At 42.2% G+C, this 14711-nt stretch overlaps 1 protein-coding gene across 9 annotated transcripts in view; it reads left to right on the forward strand.

The window, feature by feature from the left end:
- The window catches only part of AKAP6 (A-kinase anchoring protein 6), a 1180609-nt gene that overhangs the window by 963337 nt on the left and 202561 nt on the right, over nucleotides 1-14711 (forward strand). For all 9 annotated transcript variants that reach the window (XM_029598925.1, XM_029598924.1, XM_029598922.1 and 6 more), the window contains one exon: nucleotides 11992-12138. In XM_029598925.1, the coding sequence (XP_029454785.1) occupies nucleotides 11992-12138 (147 nt within the window). The remainder of the gene's footprint in view (nucleotides 1-11991; nucleotides 12139-14711) is intronic.

A 14711-nucleotide genomic window follows, 5' to 3' on the forward strand; every position in this document is an offset into this window, starting at 1 on the left:
CCGCCTCACCCTACCTCATAATAGGAACACCCATGCTCCTGTGCATTTATTCCTTGGAGGTATTTATTCTATCATATCTTCCCTTTTCCTCCTTTCTTCCAGGGTATACTTGTTTAGATCTTTAATTCTGTCCCCATATGCTTTATGATGAAGACCAATGACCTTTTGGGAAAGTCTGCACTGTAGGGGACAATCTGTCCAGGTAAATACCTATTTACCTGCCTAGATGCCTTTGAAAATTGTCAACCCCTATATGTTTCACAAAGATGTGGCAGATCTTCATTGCAAACAGTAGGGTCATGTATCTTTTAAATTGATATACCTATTTCTCTGATGATCTGAGAAGAATTATGCCATTTGTGAGTGATGGGCATTCGCAACTTATAAATTAAATGCATGCAACTTCTTAAAATGTTGAGATAGATATATAGATCATGATAGATAGCTACACCAGAATAACTAGATTATGGCAAATATCCAATTATGTTGTGCAAACATAATTAGAAATTGTCTCTGCTAAAACTTTGCACCTGATAAGATAGCAAAGAGCAGACAAATAAATCACAGAGTGCCAACAACTATGCTGGGTAGAAAGTTTTTACAGAAGTCCACTGTACCAAAATTAATTTGTGGAACAAAATATTTTTAAACTAATTTTTTATATAAAGAGTTTTCTTGACAACAGAGGAGTACTGCAATAGCAAACACTTGTTTCAGGAATAGATTAAGTTGATTGGCAAAATTATTCCATGTGGAGGTCCAGTGTGTTTTCAGGTCTGTTCTCCCTACAACCAGCAGAAGTGCTCCACAAAAACCTTACAGCAAATGTCATTCTTTTTTCTGCTTTTAGACCATTATTTTGCATTTTATCATGGAGATTACTTTTTAAAATATATTTCTGTTTTCTAATAGTTTATTATAATAATTTTCAAGGAGCCTTAGGCACAGTTTCCCTTAATGCTGTTTGAAAGTTTTATCCTGAAGCTCATCTCTGATACCCTTTTCTTCTTTTTTAATGTTTCTTTTAAGACAGATATAGTGCACACAAGCCTTGTGCATGTGCAATGTCAGCTGCACAGCACACAGAAAGTCTTCTAATTTAATGTAGATTTACCAGTAGTGCCTATTGCCAGAGATCCCTTCAGATGATTTCACACCCTTCCCCTCCCCCCCTTGCTATTTATTTTCTACCCTCCTCCCCTGACCTGTAAGCAACAAGGTTGGGCATCCTGTTCTTTAATACTGAGGGAGACTAGAAAACAAAACAAAAAATGCTGCTCAATGTATGCCTTCTCTACCACTTTCAAAATGGCTTATTCTTCTGGTTTCCATGGTGACAACTGGATAAAGTAGTGTGACAACACTTTTCATGTGCATTGTTGAGGACTCAAATTGGGGCAGATCTTTTGGTTGAAATTTTTTTAAGCCCTCTTCCAGGCCACGCCACCTAAAAAAAAAAAAAAATTACATAAGTGCACATTTAGGGGTAGATTTTAAAAGAAGCGCGATCAGCCTACTTTTGCTTGCGCATCAGACTCAAGCAAAAGTACGCTGGATTTTAGTAGATACGCGCGGAGCCGCGCGTATCCACTAAATCCTGGATCGGCGCGCGCAAGGCTATCGATTTTGTATAGCCTGCGCGCGCCGAGCCGCGCTGCCTCCCCCCCGTTCCCTCCAAGGCCGCTCCGAAATCGGAGCGGCCTCGGAGGGAACTTTCCTTTGCCCTCCCCTCACCTTACCCTCCCTTCCCCTACCTAACCCACCCACCCGGCCCTGTCTACACCCCCCCCTTACCTTTGTCGGGGGATTTACGCCTCCCGGAGGGAGACGTAAATCCCCGCGCGCCAGCGGGCCTGCTGCGCGCCGGGCCGCGACCTGGGGGCGGGTACGGAGGGGCGCGGCCACGCCCCCGGGCCGTAGCCACGCCCCGTACCCGCCCCCCAAAACGCTGTCGACACGCCCCCGCAACGCCGCGCGCTCCGGCCCCGCCCCCCGACACGCCCCCCTCCGAGAACCCCAGGACGTACGCGAGTCCCGGGGCTCTGCGCGCGCCGGGAGGCCTATGTAAAATAGGCTTCCCGGCGCGCAGGGCCCTGCTCGCGTAAATCCGCCCGGTTTTGGGCGGATTTACGCGAGCAGGGCTCTGAAAATCCGCCCCTTATTGTATAAAATCCCAGCCAGTATACTATTAAAGGAATACAATGGTCAACCCTAAGAAGTGTGTACAGTGTATCCCTTTCTGTTCTTTCCCCTAAAGTAGCATTGATTCTAACTTTTAGTACATGCCTGCATTTGTACTTGACACTTCTTCAGGCAGTCTGTTCTACATATTGAGTAGTATAAAATATTGCCTCCCATCACTATATCCTACCTAACATTTAAGACTAAGGGGCTCATTTTCCAAAGGGATCGCGTGCAATAGCTAAGTCGGGGCGGAGTCCGCACCAGAAGAGGAGGAGTCGGGGTGGAATCCACGACGACTTCACTGACGGCGAAAAGGTTGGACACCTTATCGCTGCCCAGCAGTGCACCCAATAGCACCACCTTGAAAGGTGGTGCTATTGGGGGCGAAAGCCAGCAGCGATCGCACCACCAGCTCGGCTCACAGGTACCCAGCAGATTCCAAAAAGTAGACCTTTTTTCTTTTTGTTACTCCCAGGGATAAGCAGTGGATTTCCCACGTCTACTTGGTTAATAATTATTTATGGATTTTTTTCTCCAGAAACTTGTCCAAACCCCTTTTAAAACCCAACTATGCAAGTCACCTTAACCACATCCTTTAGCAATAGATTCCACAGCTGAGTGAAAAAATAATTTCTACGATTCGTTTTAAATCTGTTGGTTGTTAGTTGTTTTAATATTATTCAAAAGGGTAAATAACCATTTCATCCAGGGGCATAGGGTGACTGCTGAAATTGGCAGTGCACCAGAAAATTTACTGCTGCCATCTGATTAAAAACCAAGAATTTTGAGAAGGTCCAACAGAAATATATTCGACCTGTTTTCTAGCTTGCTGGCAGAGGGGTGTAGGAGAGAGAGGGGAATTAGACAGGGAGGCTGGGCTGCTAGGAGGGGCACAGCAGTCAACCACCCAAGATACGAATGCATCTCATCAGGGGGCTGGGTACCAGTGCTGAATGCCATTATTATAGTGGCACAAGTGTTGTTTGGACCCTGTGCGGCAGCTGGCTTGGCTGGCTAGGCTAGTCATGTTATCCAAGGAGGACCCTCACCTCCTACACACACACACACACACATATACACATAATACATGCAGATGGCCATGCCCCTCTCTCTCCCAGACAGCCCAGCAACAGTTTTGAGAGGAGAGGGGGATATTAGACAGTGAGAGGTAAGTCAGAGGAATGCATCATCCATTTTTACCAAGGTAATTTATGCAGCTCTGGTGTGGCTGAAACAGCCAGCAGAGGAAGAAGAGGAAATGCGCACCAGTGGCACCAGCCCGAGGCCAGAATAGCATGATCCTGGGTCGAGGTCGTAAGGAGAGAGCTGAGCTGTGGCCTGCAACAAGGAGCAAGGCCACATTGAGGGAGGAAGGCAAGCAATGGGGGAAGATTAGCAATGAGCTGGGATTGCCATTTGTTACAACTTGAGCATACTCTCTCCCCTCACACGTCTGCAGTTGCACTGGCACCTAAAGGAAAAAGCAGGAAGCTGATTGTTGCAGTGGAAGCAACAATCATGCTTTGGAGAAAGGAGCCAGGAGCAGGAAAGTGGATGGTAAAGAATTGCCTCTCTGTGTTTATTGGCACCAGCAGCACACACAGCGGTATAAGAATTATACCTCTCCCAGAGAAAATGAATAAAAAGGCCCCCCCTGTCACTTCGGGCCCTGGAGGGAAGTATTCTTTTCTCCCACCAACAAAGGACTCAGGCCCTGGGGAAAGAGACTTGTGTTCAAGCTATAGCCGGTGTGATCCAGCCCCAGAGACAGATTCCTTTATGGCCTCATCAGTGTGCAGCCAGCACCTGGGGATGGGGATTAGATATATACAATGGGGATATCATTCAGCCACTCACCTGCATGCAAAGTTAGCTGGAGAAACGTATCTGACTGACTTAGGAAGGATATTGAGTGTTGTAGCCCCACCATTGAATATACCCAACTATCTTAAAGTTAGCTGGATAACTTTATATATATATATATAGAGAGAGAGAGATATATATATATATATATATATATATATAAGAAACTCAGCATTCTTGTGTGGATGTTATCTTCAGGCACTACCTGTTATCATAGAGAGATGGTCCAGCTTTCTTTTGAAATAGTAAAATCATGTTTTATGACAAAGTTACTGCATTTGCTATTAAAAAAAAAAAAAAAGTTTAAAACGTGAGGGACAATGTTCAAAATTTTTTTTAACACAGATAAAAGTGTTTGTTTATGTTAAACCTCAGTTTAAAAATTACCACGCTGACTGTGGAGTACAGTATGAAAAGCTTTTACCACATCAAAAAGGGGTGAAGTGAGGAGCCATAAAGCATGAATGGGGATTTCATTTTAAAATTGTTGTGCACGTTTTACCCCATGCACTTTGCACCTAAAAGTACACAACAGCAATAAGTACCTATACTTCCTACAAGCTCTCAGATTTTCAAAAGGAAACCCCCATGGGGAGTTTCCCTTTGAAATTATTTTATCCACAAGCCTGCAAACAGTGGAAAGAGTTTGAAAATCACCCCCTAACAAATCTATGTAACTGTTCCTACAACCGCCATTGTTAAAATGGCCAAAATGTTCAGCGTTAGGGCAGTCAATGAATACAGCTTCAGGGGTAGAAGGATTCCCTCCTCTGTCCAGGAGGAAACAAGTCTTTGTGAGGCTGGCCATCCCTTTCCCCAGGCATATAGAGAAAAGAATGAGTTGGCTGGAGCCTCAAAAGAGAGATGAAACAGCCCTGGCAGGAGGATGAGAAACAAGTCATCCTAGGCCTTAGAGAAGTGAGACAATTGCAGCCAGCAAGATTCTCATATCAAGACATTTCCTCTTTTTTGCAGGTTTTCATTTGTTTTCTTTAAGAAAATAACTAAGAAATTGTGTTCATTAGTGTCATACGCAAAGCAATGTACAAGAAAACTCAAATGTTTACAAGTTCCTGCCACCCAAAGATTAAAATCTGTGGGGGTAATTTTGTAACACCATGCATAAGTTAGCTGGCAAATATGCTATTTGGTACATACAGTTTTGCTGAGAGAATTTACACACATAGGAGGTACTTTTCAAAGGAAAATGTAAATGTAACATACTATCATAACAATTTTCAAAAGCCATTTACCCATAACCATTTACCCACACCCGGAGAAGAGATCACATATCACCAATTCTCAAAGACTTACATTGGCTGCCAATTCACTACAGAATTATTTATAAGTCCATAACCATTATTTACAAAACCATACATCAACACTCTCAGCTCAACCTTCAAATTCCTCTCAAAAAATTAACTTCCAATAGACCAATCAGAGAGTCCTACAAAGAATCCTTACAAATTCCACATTCCAAAACCATGCGACACATAACAGCCAGAGACAGGGCTTTCTCCACCGCAGGACCATCACTGTGGAACTCCATCCCACCAGATTTGCGACAGGAACCCTGCCTCCCCACTTTCAGGAAAAGACTCAAAACATGGCTTTTTATGAAAGCATTTCCTGACGTAAACTGAACCTTAATCAGTCTTTGACTAATCACTAACTCCACAGCATTAGGGCAATTCGTTATTACCTCAAATGCATTGATAGGCATATATGTATCATATGTATCTAGTTAAAAACCCCTGCTTCTTTTCTCTGTTCCAAGTTATATTACTACCTTGTTTTATTGTAACTGCAACCCTTAACTTTCACTTGTATATTGTTACTATTACTACTACCTTTTTAATTTGTTATTTATTGTTATTTATGACCCCTTGTTACCTTTTCACTTGTTAATTGTAAACCGACATGATGCGATACCCATCACGAATGCCGGTATAGAAAAACTTAAAATAAATAAATAAATAAATAAATAAATGTTAGATGCACAATGTGGGCAAAACCTATTGACAAGTCAACATGTAACCCTTACATGGGGTGGGTTAAGTCCCAAGAGCACACAATCAGCTATATCTTCTGAGGCTGCTCCAGCTAACCATTCACTCCCACGCTGACTCTCAGTCCCTGACTCTCAGCTTTCTTCTGCTCCAGATAGTAAATCCACAAATACAGTATCTCCACAAAAGTAAGGAGTATAGGAATGTACTCAGTTTCACTAAGGATCACCTCTTGATTCTTTCACTCAGAACCCTCCTGTACTCCAAGCTCAATTCTCTCTCCTGAAGGCCTAGGTCTCTTCCCTTGAACCACAGCTATTTTCCCTAGAGCAGAGCTAGAAGGAAAGAGCAGATAATTTTCTGCTAAACAGGAAACTACTTTTCATAGAAGACATCTCCCATAGGGGAATATCTCACCATAAACACTCACCTCTTTACTGACCTCATAGAGATAAGTCTGGAAGGTAAGGGACATCTTGACAAATGGAACTATTGTTGGCCTGAGGACTGGAAGGAAGTCTCCTCCAAGGATAAATCTCAACCATCAAGCAGCTGGGATCACAGCACTATGGCCAAGCCATGGGACCAGTTCAGAATTTCTTTGAACTCCCTTTTCTGTTTCTTATTTGTTCCTGTAGTGTATTGACAAACTGCTTCAGGATGCTGCAGGGCTGGCTCCCTGGCAGAAACACTATCACTGAGCTATAAGATCAGTACCTATAAATTGCTGTTTTTTAAGAGAGAAAAGGTTACATACCTGAGGAGACCAAAGCATAGCTATTTAAGGCAATGAAGTTTAAATCATATCTGTAGTGCCATGTTTCCCATTTAAACAGTATTTTACATTATAAATTCAACAGACTGGCACAATGGGGCAATCTGAGAATTAGATGCCCTAGATAAAATGAATGTAAAGATCAAAAACACTGCTTTCCATAGTATGATGTAGTTTTATTAGATTAAGGTTGTGTAGTTCCACTACATTTTTCTTATTGTCTATAGAATCAATTCACTAAGGGGTAGATTTTAAAAAAGTGCGCCTTCGCGTACTTTTGTTGGCGCACCAGGCGCAAACAAAAGTACGCTGGATTTTAGAAGATACGCGCGGCTACGCGCGTATCTGCTAAAATCCAGGATCGGCGCGCGCAAGGCTGCCGATTTTGTGCAGCCGGCGCGCGCCGAGCCACACAGCCTGCCTCCGTTCCCTCCAAGGCCGCTCCGAAATCGGAGTGGCCTCGGAGGGAACTCACTTTCGCCCTCCCCTCACCTTCCCCTCCCTTCCTTTATCTAACCCACCCCCCGGCCCTATCTAAAAACCCCCCCCACCTTTGTCGGGGGATTTACGCCTCCCGGAGGGAGAAGTAAATCCCCGCGCGCCAGCGGGCAGCTAGCGCGCCGAGACGCGACCTGGGGTTGGTTCCGGAGGGTGCGGCCACGCCCCTGGACTGCCCCGGGCCGAAACCACGCCCCCCGGGGCCCGCCCCCGAAACGCCGCGTCCGGCCCCCAAAACGCCATGCCGATCGGCCCAGCCCCCGACACGCCCCCCTCGAAAAACCCCGGGACTTATGCAAGTCCCGGGGCTCTGCGCGTGCCGGCAGGCCTATGAAAAATAGGCGCGCCGGCGCGCAAGGCCCTGCTTGCGTAAATCCGGGCGGATTTACGCGAGCAGGGCTCTTAAAATCCGCCCCAAAGGATTTTCCCCACTAACACCACCTATGAAGAAGCCACGTAGAAGCAAAATATCTCATATTGTAAAGCAGAAATGCAAGACTTCTTATAGTTGGTATAGCTCTCATGTGTGTTGATATATTTTCTGAAATTTTTAACAGGAGGTTGAATACTCCTGTTTTGGCCATAACTGTTAATCGTGTCCCCAGTGGTGTCAGAGTATTAATCTCCCATATTGAACAGGTTCTCAAACTCAGCCAAAAGGCCAAGAAAAAAAAAAACTGTTTTCAACTTAGGGCTCTGATCAAAACCAAAAAGAGGCCATGAAGTAATGCATTTTCTGACATGTCTTTCACCCAAAAAAAAAAAAAAAATGCAATGTTTACAGAAATGCCAAAGGCTAATAGCCATATTGATTCTGCAGAAAACTAGATTGTTTTATTGGTTATAGCATCTTTTATTTAAATAATACAATAATTATCTAAAGATGTTGAAGTGCATTAATTAATGAGGTCATATTGGTATCTTCTTGATAACAATGTGATGTTCAAAGAAAGGTATCACTGAACCTACAAAGAATCCACCATTTACAGAATAATTAAATGGAAAAATTAGGGTAGCTATCTCAATTTACAATGGATCCAAAGTCTTATGATGCATTGGAGGTGATGATGCCATATTGATCAGAACCAGAAGAGGCACATTTGTTAGAAATATAAACATTAATAGTAAAAATTATTAGTGATGGGGCAGCTGATTTTCCTCTGCCTGGGACTCCGGAGGCAAGCACTACAGGCACAGTTGAGGCTTCTCGATTCTGATGACACCTAGATTTGGGAGCCTTTACAAAGCGGCAGTGAGAGTTGGGACCGCTAATTTTCCTCTTCTTGGGAGGCAAGTGCCACAGGCAAGGCTGAGGCTTTCTGATGCTGATGATACCTAACTTTGAATGCCTTTAAGAATCTGTGCTGAGCAGTGCACCGCTGCTGGAATGCCTATTGCCGTATGACAAAGTGGCCACAACCTTATGTTAGTTTTGCTCTAGGAATATGGGGAAGAAAAGGGAAATTTACAGTGACACCAACAATTTCAACTCCAGTGCAAGGATCTGTGTCTATCAGGGTAAATCTGAGCAACGAATTAATTTAGGCATGATCTCCACCACCTATGCCTCAGACCTCCTGGGGTATGCTAGGTGATGGTCCCCAACTGTGATGGACTTGCTACCTATAATTTTCAGTAAATGCTGTCTCTGAGATTGCTCAGAAGGACCCAGAAGTGGTTAATCCCACTTTGAGATTGAACTCACCTGTAGCTGGTGTAATAGTACTATCTATACCTGAGAATACATCTATTCCAGCTAGGGTCCATTGCTCTATTCCGGTTCCTGTGCAATTTTCCCAACTCACTGGTGGATCTGAGATGAGTATCTCCACTGAGCCAGCTGAGATCTCTCTTAAAGATATCTGAAAGATGATATCACGTATAGAATCTACTTTTTCAAGCATAGTTAATCAGTTGTGTGTGCATTTGGCTGGTGCCTCCTCTAAATTATCAGATTTGGATGTAAGAACCTCCGTTCTTGTAGCAAATGTTAATGCTCAACATGGAGCAATCAATGGCCTTTAGTCTTCCTTAGCTGCATGTATTAAAAACAATCTGATAATGCATTATAAATGTGAAGTTGTGGAGAGCAAATTGTGGTGAAAGAATCTTCATTTGTTAAATTTTCCTCAAACTCCTTTTCTTTCTGGTGTTGAATTGTTTAAGTATGTCATTGAGGTTCTTCATTTTTCATATGATAAGAATTTCCTCTTATCTAATAGCTGCTGTTTGCTGGATAAGAGGAGGGTCTTCAGCCCTGAGGGAGGGAGCTTCAATTTATTTAGCCCCCAACTCTAGCTCAGATTTCTCTCTTTCTCTTCAGTCTTCATTTGATAACATTTCAGCTAGGTCTACGTTTGTTGTCACATTTGTTTTAGATACAGGCAGAGATATATTTTTTCTGTCAATATTTTAAATATAAGAAGAGTTTATTCTGTGGACAAAGAATTCAGGTCTTCCCAGACATTTCCAGAGAGATTTAATTAAGAAGGAAAATGTTTCTTCAGTGGAAGCCCCAAGTTATATCTATTGGGACTTCCTTTTATTTAAAATTTCCCTGCAAATGTGTAGTAGGATATCAGGGTAACAAATTTATCTTTGTGGATCATATGCATCTTGAAACATTTGTAGTTGATAAGTCTTGATTGAGGTATTGAGGAACTGAATAGGTTGAGCCTTGGGCAGTCATTTTAATTTTTTCTTTTTCTGTCCTTAATTGTGTACTGTGCCCCTTACTTTTATGGGGATTTGTTCAATGATGTTTATGCTTTTGAGAAATGATTTTTATTGTTGCTTTGGATTATTTGATTTTCCTTTGTTATATCATTAATATGATGATGTAAAATTTAATAAAGATTAAATAAATAATCAAGCAAACAAATAAATTAATAAATAGTGAGAAATCAGGGTTCACCAAACTAATACTGAATTGTGATATCTATTACAATGTAAACTCCAGTTCCTTCTGTGATTCAACATTTTTATGATAAGCTATAATAGGCAACTATATAAGAGAACAGTCTGATGTGGGACAAATGATGCATTTTGGTTTTGTAATGAGGGACATTTTGAGAGCCAGGTATGCTCACATGTGATGTGGAATGCTGCTGTGATTTCTGTATCCCATGTTCCCCTCAGCTGGGCAACTTTTTAAAGAAATGCATACAAGTAATACATTGTCAGAGTTTTAAAAGATGCATCTTGCAGTCTTTATCTATTATCATATTCTATATTTCTATGCTTACCCCCAGTAAGGGGCCTATTTACTAAGCCACATTAATATCAGGAACTAACACCCAATTTTAATGCAGGCATTAGCTGCAAATGTAGCACCAAAGCCTATAGTAAATCTGGCCATAAAATCAGATGAAATGCTAGTCACAATCGAGGCTTGGATACCACCATCCTGCTAAAGGCAAGATGAAACCTCTATCATACATCATTTAGTAAATAGACCTCAAATTTGTCATTTTTTCTTTTACCATTTTCAAAATTTAAATAATTGTAACAACAAACCTAACTAATTAACAGCAGAATGCTAAGAGCAACATTTTTTCTGAATGTATGAAAACCAATGCAAAGGAAAAAAATATAGTGTGATCAGTTATCTGGCCACCTTTTCCAAAATGATACTATAATAGTCAACTCCAAGGGCTGATGCAATACAGTGTGCCTAGCCCAGCGCACAGTATAACCCGCAGTTGGACGCGGGTTGTATAGGTGCTAACTAATCCCCTTATGCAATAAGGGGATTAGCGCCTCTATAATGCACGTCCAACGTAGAGTGAAACTAATAGCGCTCATCACATGCAAATGCATGTGAATGAGGCTATTAGCTATTCACTCCCAATGCAAAAAAAAAAAATGTGCGTCTAGGACGCACATTTTAGCGATCAGAAATTAATGCCTGCCCAGAACAGGCATTAATTGCTAGGCGCTACTAAAACTAGTATAGAAAAGCAGAAAAAAACTCCTTTTCTGTACTGCCTCCTACTTAATAACGCACAGTTGACAAGCGTCTGTTTCCTGAACCCCTGGCACATGCATGAGTTAGGAAAATGGACGCTGATAAATTCAGCATCCATTCTCTGAACCTGACTACCGGCACCAGAAGGAGTGTATAAATCAATATTAAAGTGCCGGGCACTTAATATTAATGTATTCACTCCTTTACTTATTGCCCATTGGTCCTTGCAGATGTCACCTGCCTATCAGTGGAGGCACTAGCCAGTGAGAAGACAACTCCAACAAGGTTTGGCGACACCATGGCATAGGAGAGCGGATTCCTAGCCCTATGTTCAAGAGCTTCATTAGTCACAAAATGGAAGGAAAACTTTAAAAAAAAAAAAAAAAGAACCAGAGTGTCCACTGTGTTTAAACAGTTGGGGGCCGAGGCAAAAAAGTTGTGCTGAAAGCGGGCACTGTGTCTTCAGCACTTAATATTAATATATTCACTTCTTCACTTATTGCTGATTGGTCCCTTTACTGTCACATGTCAGTGAAACGATCAATCGGTGACGTCTGCAAGGAAGCACATAACATTATAGCACCACAGGCCTATGACCTGCAGGATTTGTGAAAGCATACTTTACTATATTGAAATCGTGTTTCAGTAATGATGAAATGTTTTATTTAACTAGCTCCTGTCTTTGTTTCTTCTAGAGATACAGCGTAGAAATGTCAATCAGAGAACCCAAAAAGTTGGACCTGCTCAACAAGGTTGGATATCTGAAGAAAAATGGTGCTGTGATCCCAGGCGATCTTCTGGAAAAAGTGGAATCCATTCATGAAAAATGGGAACTGCTTGGGGTATTTGCATTTGTATTACCCTTGGTTGGTTCTGTGCAACATCTGCATGTTTGTGTGTCTGTTGAAGCACACTATCTGTTTGATTTCTAAGTATACACAAATATCTGTCTTTCATTGCACCACCTCCATTTGTAAAGAAGCCATATGCACTGTGCTGTGCATTTCTATTCCTGTGTAAAATTTTTGTTTATATTTTGTCTTCTATCTGATGTTAATAAGTTTAGCTCTTTAATACATAAAAAATTGCAAGGAAAATGTGCTATGCATTACGAGTATGCACCAAGTCAACTATAATGCAGTATATCTGATATACACTGCTGTCATGCTTGAGTGAACATTAATAGAATTTATTCTGGAGGTACGGAGAGACGATATCTACAGTTTACTATTAACTGTCCTCTTAGGAGGCAGAGTTGGGGAGTTGGTGCAATGTATTTCAGTTCCAAATACAGTAATAATAATGATAATTGAATTTTCTATAGTGCCTTTTATCCTAACGGGATCTCAAAGCACTTTATAATCACAGTGCTTAAAGCACAGAGTGGAACAGATGTACTCAGGACAGCAAGGGAAATAGACATTATGTCTGTGATATAAAAGTAGCCTTGATAGGGAGGCTGAAGTCTGAAAGTTTTTAATTCAATTAAAGGGCAATGCCGGTTCATTTTATACAGACATTATATCTTCTTACATCTATTATTAAAACAAAAAAATCACTTTTATAAATTCATTTTCAAGCATTTTATATGTAAAACTTACCATCTTATTTGCCTTCCCTGCACTTATACTTTACTCTCACTTTTATATTGTCTTGCTAGCATCCTTGAAGACATTTTCCAGTTGAAATGCTGGCTTATTAATGATACTTTTTCTGATTGCATACTGTACAAAGTTCTGGAGTATAGGGGGATGGAGGGTTAAAAGGAAAGGAAGGAAGAACCGGAGAGAAGATATGGAGGGCTGAAAGAGGGAAATCAGAGAGGGGTAGATGGATGCCTGAAGGAGGTAGGAGAAGCAGCAGACAGAAGCCAGAGAGAGGGAGAAGAAAAGTTGAAAGGAGGGAAACCGGGGTGGGGGTAAAAGGAAGATTACAAAGGGGGAGCTAGAGAAGAGGAGATGGATAGCTGAAGGAAGCGGGAGAACCAGAAAAGGGAAAATGAGGGATGAAGGGGAGTGATGCAGCTCAGAGAGGGAGAAAGGAGGCCATTTGAGGGTGAGAGATAAAAGGTATGAGTAAGGAGAGATGGAGAGTAGAAGACATGGTGAGGGAGGAAGAAGGGATGGGGAAATAGAATGAAATGAGATGAGAAGGTAGAAGAATGGATGATAGAGAGAAGAAAGTGATATAAAGAGGTGATAGAGGGAAAGAAATATAGCAGTGGAGAAATAAATGGAAAGAACTGAGATGAAAGATAGAGTACAATGGATATCACAGAGAGATGGAGGTAGGGAATGACAGAAATTCCTTGAGAAGATAGATAACATCAAAGAAGAAAAGAGACAGAAGTTTATAATTAGGAAATAATAATCAAGGACAACAAAGGGACATAGTAGTCAAGTCCCAAATCCAGTCTGGCAGCCCTAGTGCTGCCTTGGATCAGAAAGATCTCCCAGTAGGAGAACATCACCCTGGTGTAGCAGGAAGTGATCCTGTAGCAAGGACCTGCTCTCCAGGTGATGTATTGTCCTCTCGCACCGAGGACAAGTCTCCCAGGGCTACTGCCCAGGAGGGAAGGGTTAGGCCTGCCATCATAGTTGGCGATTCAATTATTAGAAATGTAGATAGCAGGGTGGCTGGTGGACGTGAGGACCGCCTGGTAACTTGCCTGCCTGGTGCGAAGGTGGCAGACCTCACGCGCCACCTAGATAGGATTATAGACAGTGCTGGGGAGGAGCCAGCTGTCGTGGTACATGTGGGCACCAACGACATAGGAAAGTGTGGGAGAGAGGTTCTGGAAGCCAAATTTAGGATATTAGGTAGGAAGCTAAAATCCAGAACCTCCAGGGTGGCATTCTCTGAAATGCTTCCTGTTCCACGTGCAGGACCCCAGAGGCAGGCAGAGCTCCAGAGTTTCAATGCGTGGATGAGACGATGGTGTAGGGAAGAGGGATTCAGCTTTGTAAGGAACTGGGGAAACTTTTGGGGAAAGGGGAGACTTTTCCGAAAGGATGGGCTCCACCTTAACCAGAGTGGAACCAAGCTGCTGGCACTAACTTTCAAAAAGGAGATAGAGCAGCTTTTAAACTAGAACAAGGGGGAAAGCCGACAGTCACTCAGCAGTGCATGGTTCGGAGAAATGTATCCTTGAAGGATACTAATGAAACAGGAGAGTTAGGGCATCCCAACAGAGAGGTTCCATTAAAAGCAAATATAGTCCATATGCCTATATGTAAAAAATCACCAAAACTAATGATTTCCGAATTATCCCAAACAACTGAAAAGCAGGTTGTTAAAACAAACAAAAAACACACTTTGAAATGTCTATATGCCAATGCCAGAAGTCTAAGAAGTAAGATGGGAGAGTTAGAGTGTATAGCAGCAAATGATGAGATTGACATAATTGGCATCACAG

Source organism: Rhinatrema bivittatum, chromosome 4 (genome assembly GCF_901001135.1).
Source record: "Rhinatrema bivittatum chromosome 4, aRhiBiv1.1, whole genome shotgun sequence".
NCBI classification, from domain to species: domain Eukaryota; kingdom Metazoa; phylum Chordata; class Amphibia; order Gymnophiona; family Rhinatrematidae; genus Rhinatrema; species Rhinatrema bivittatum.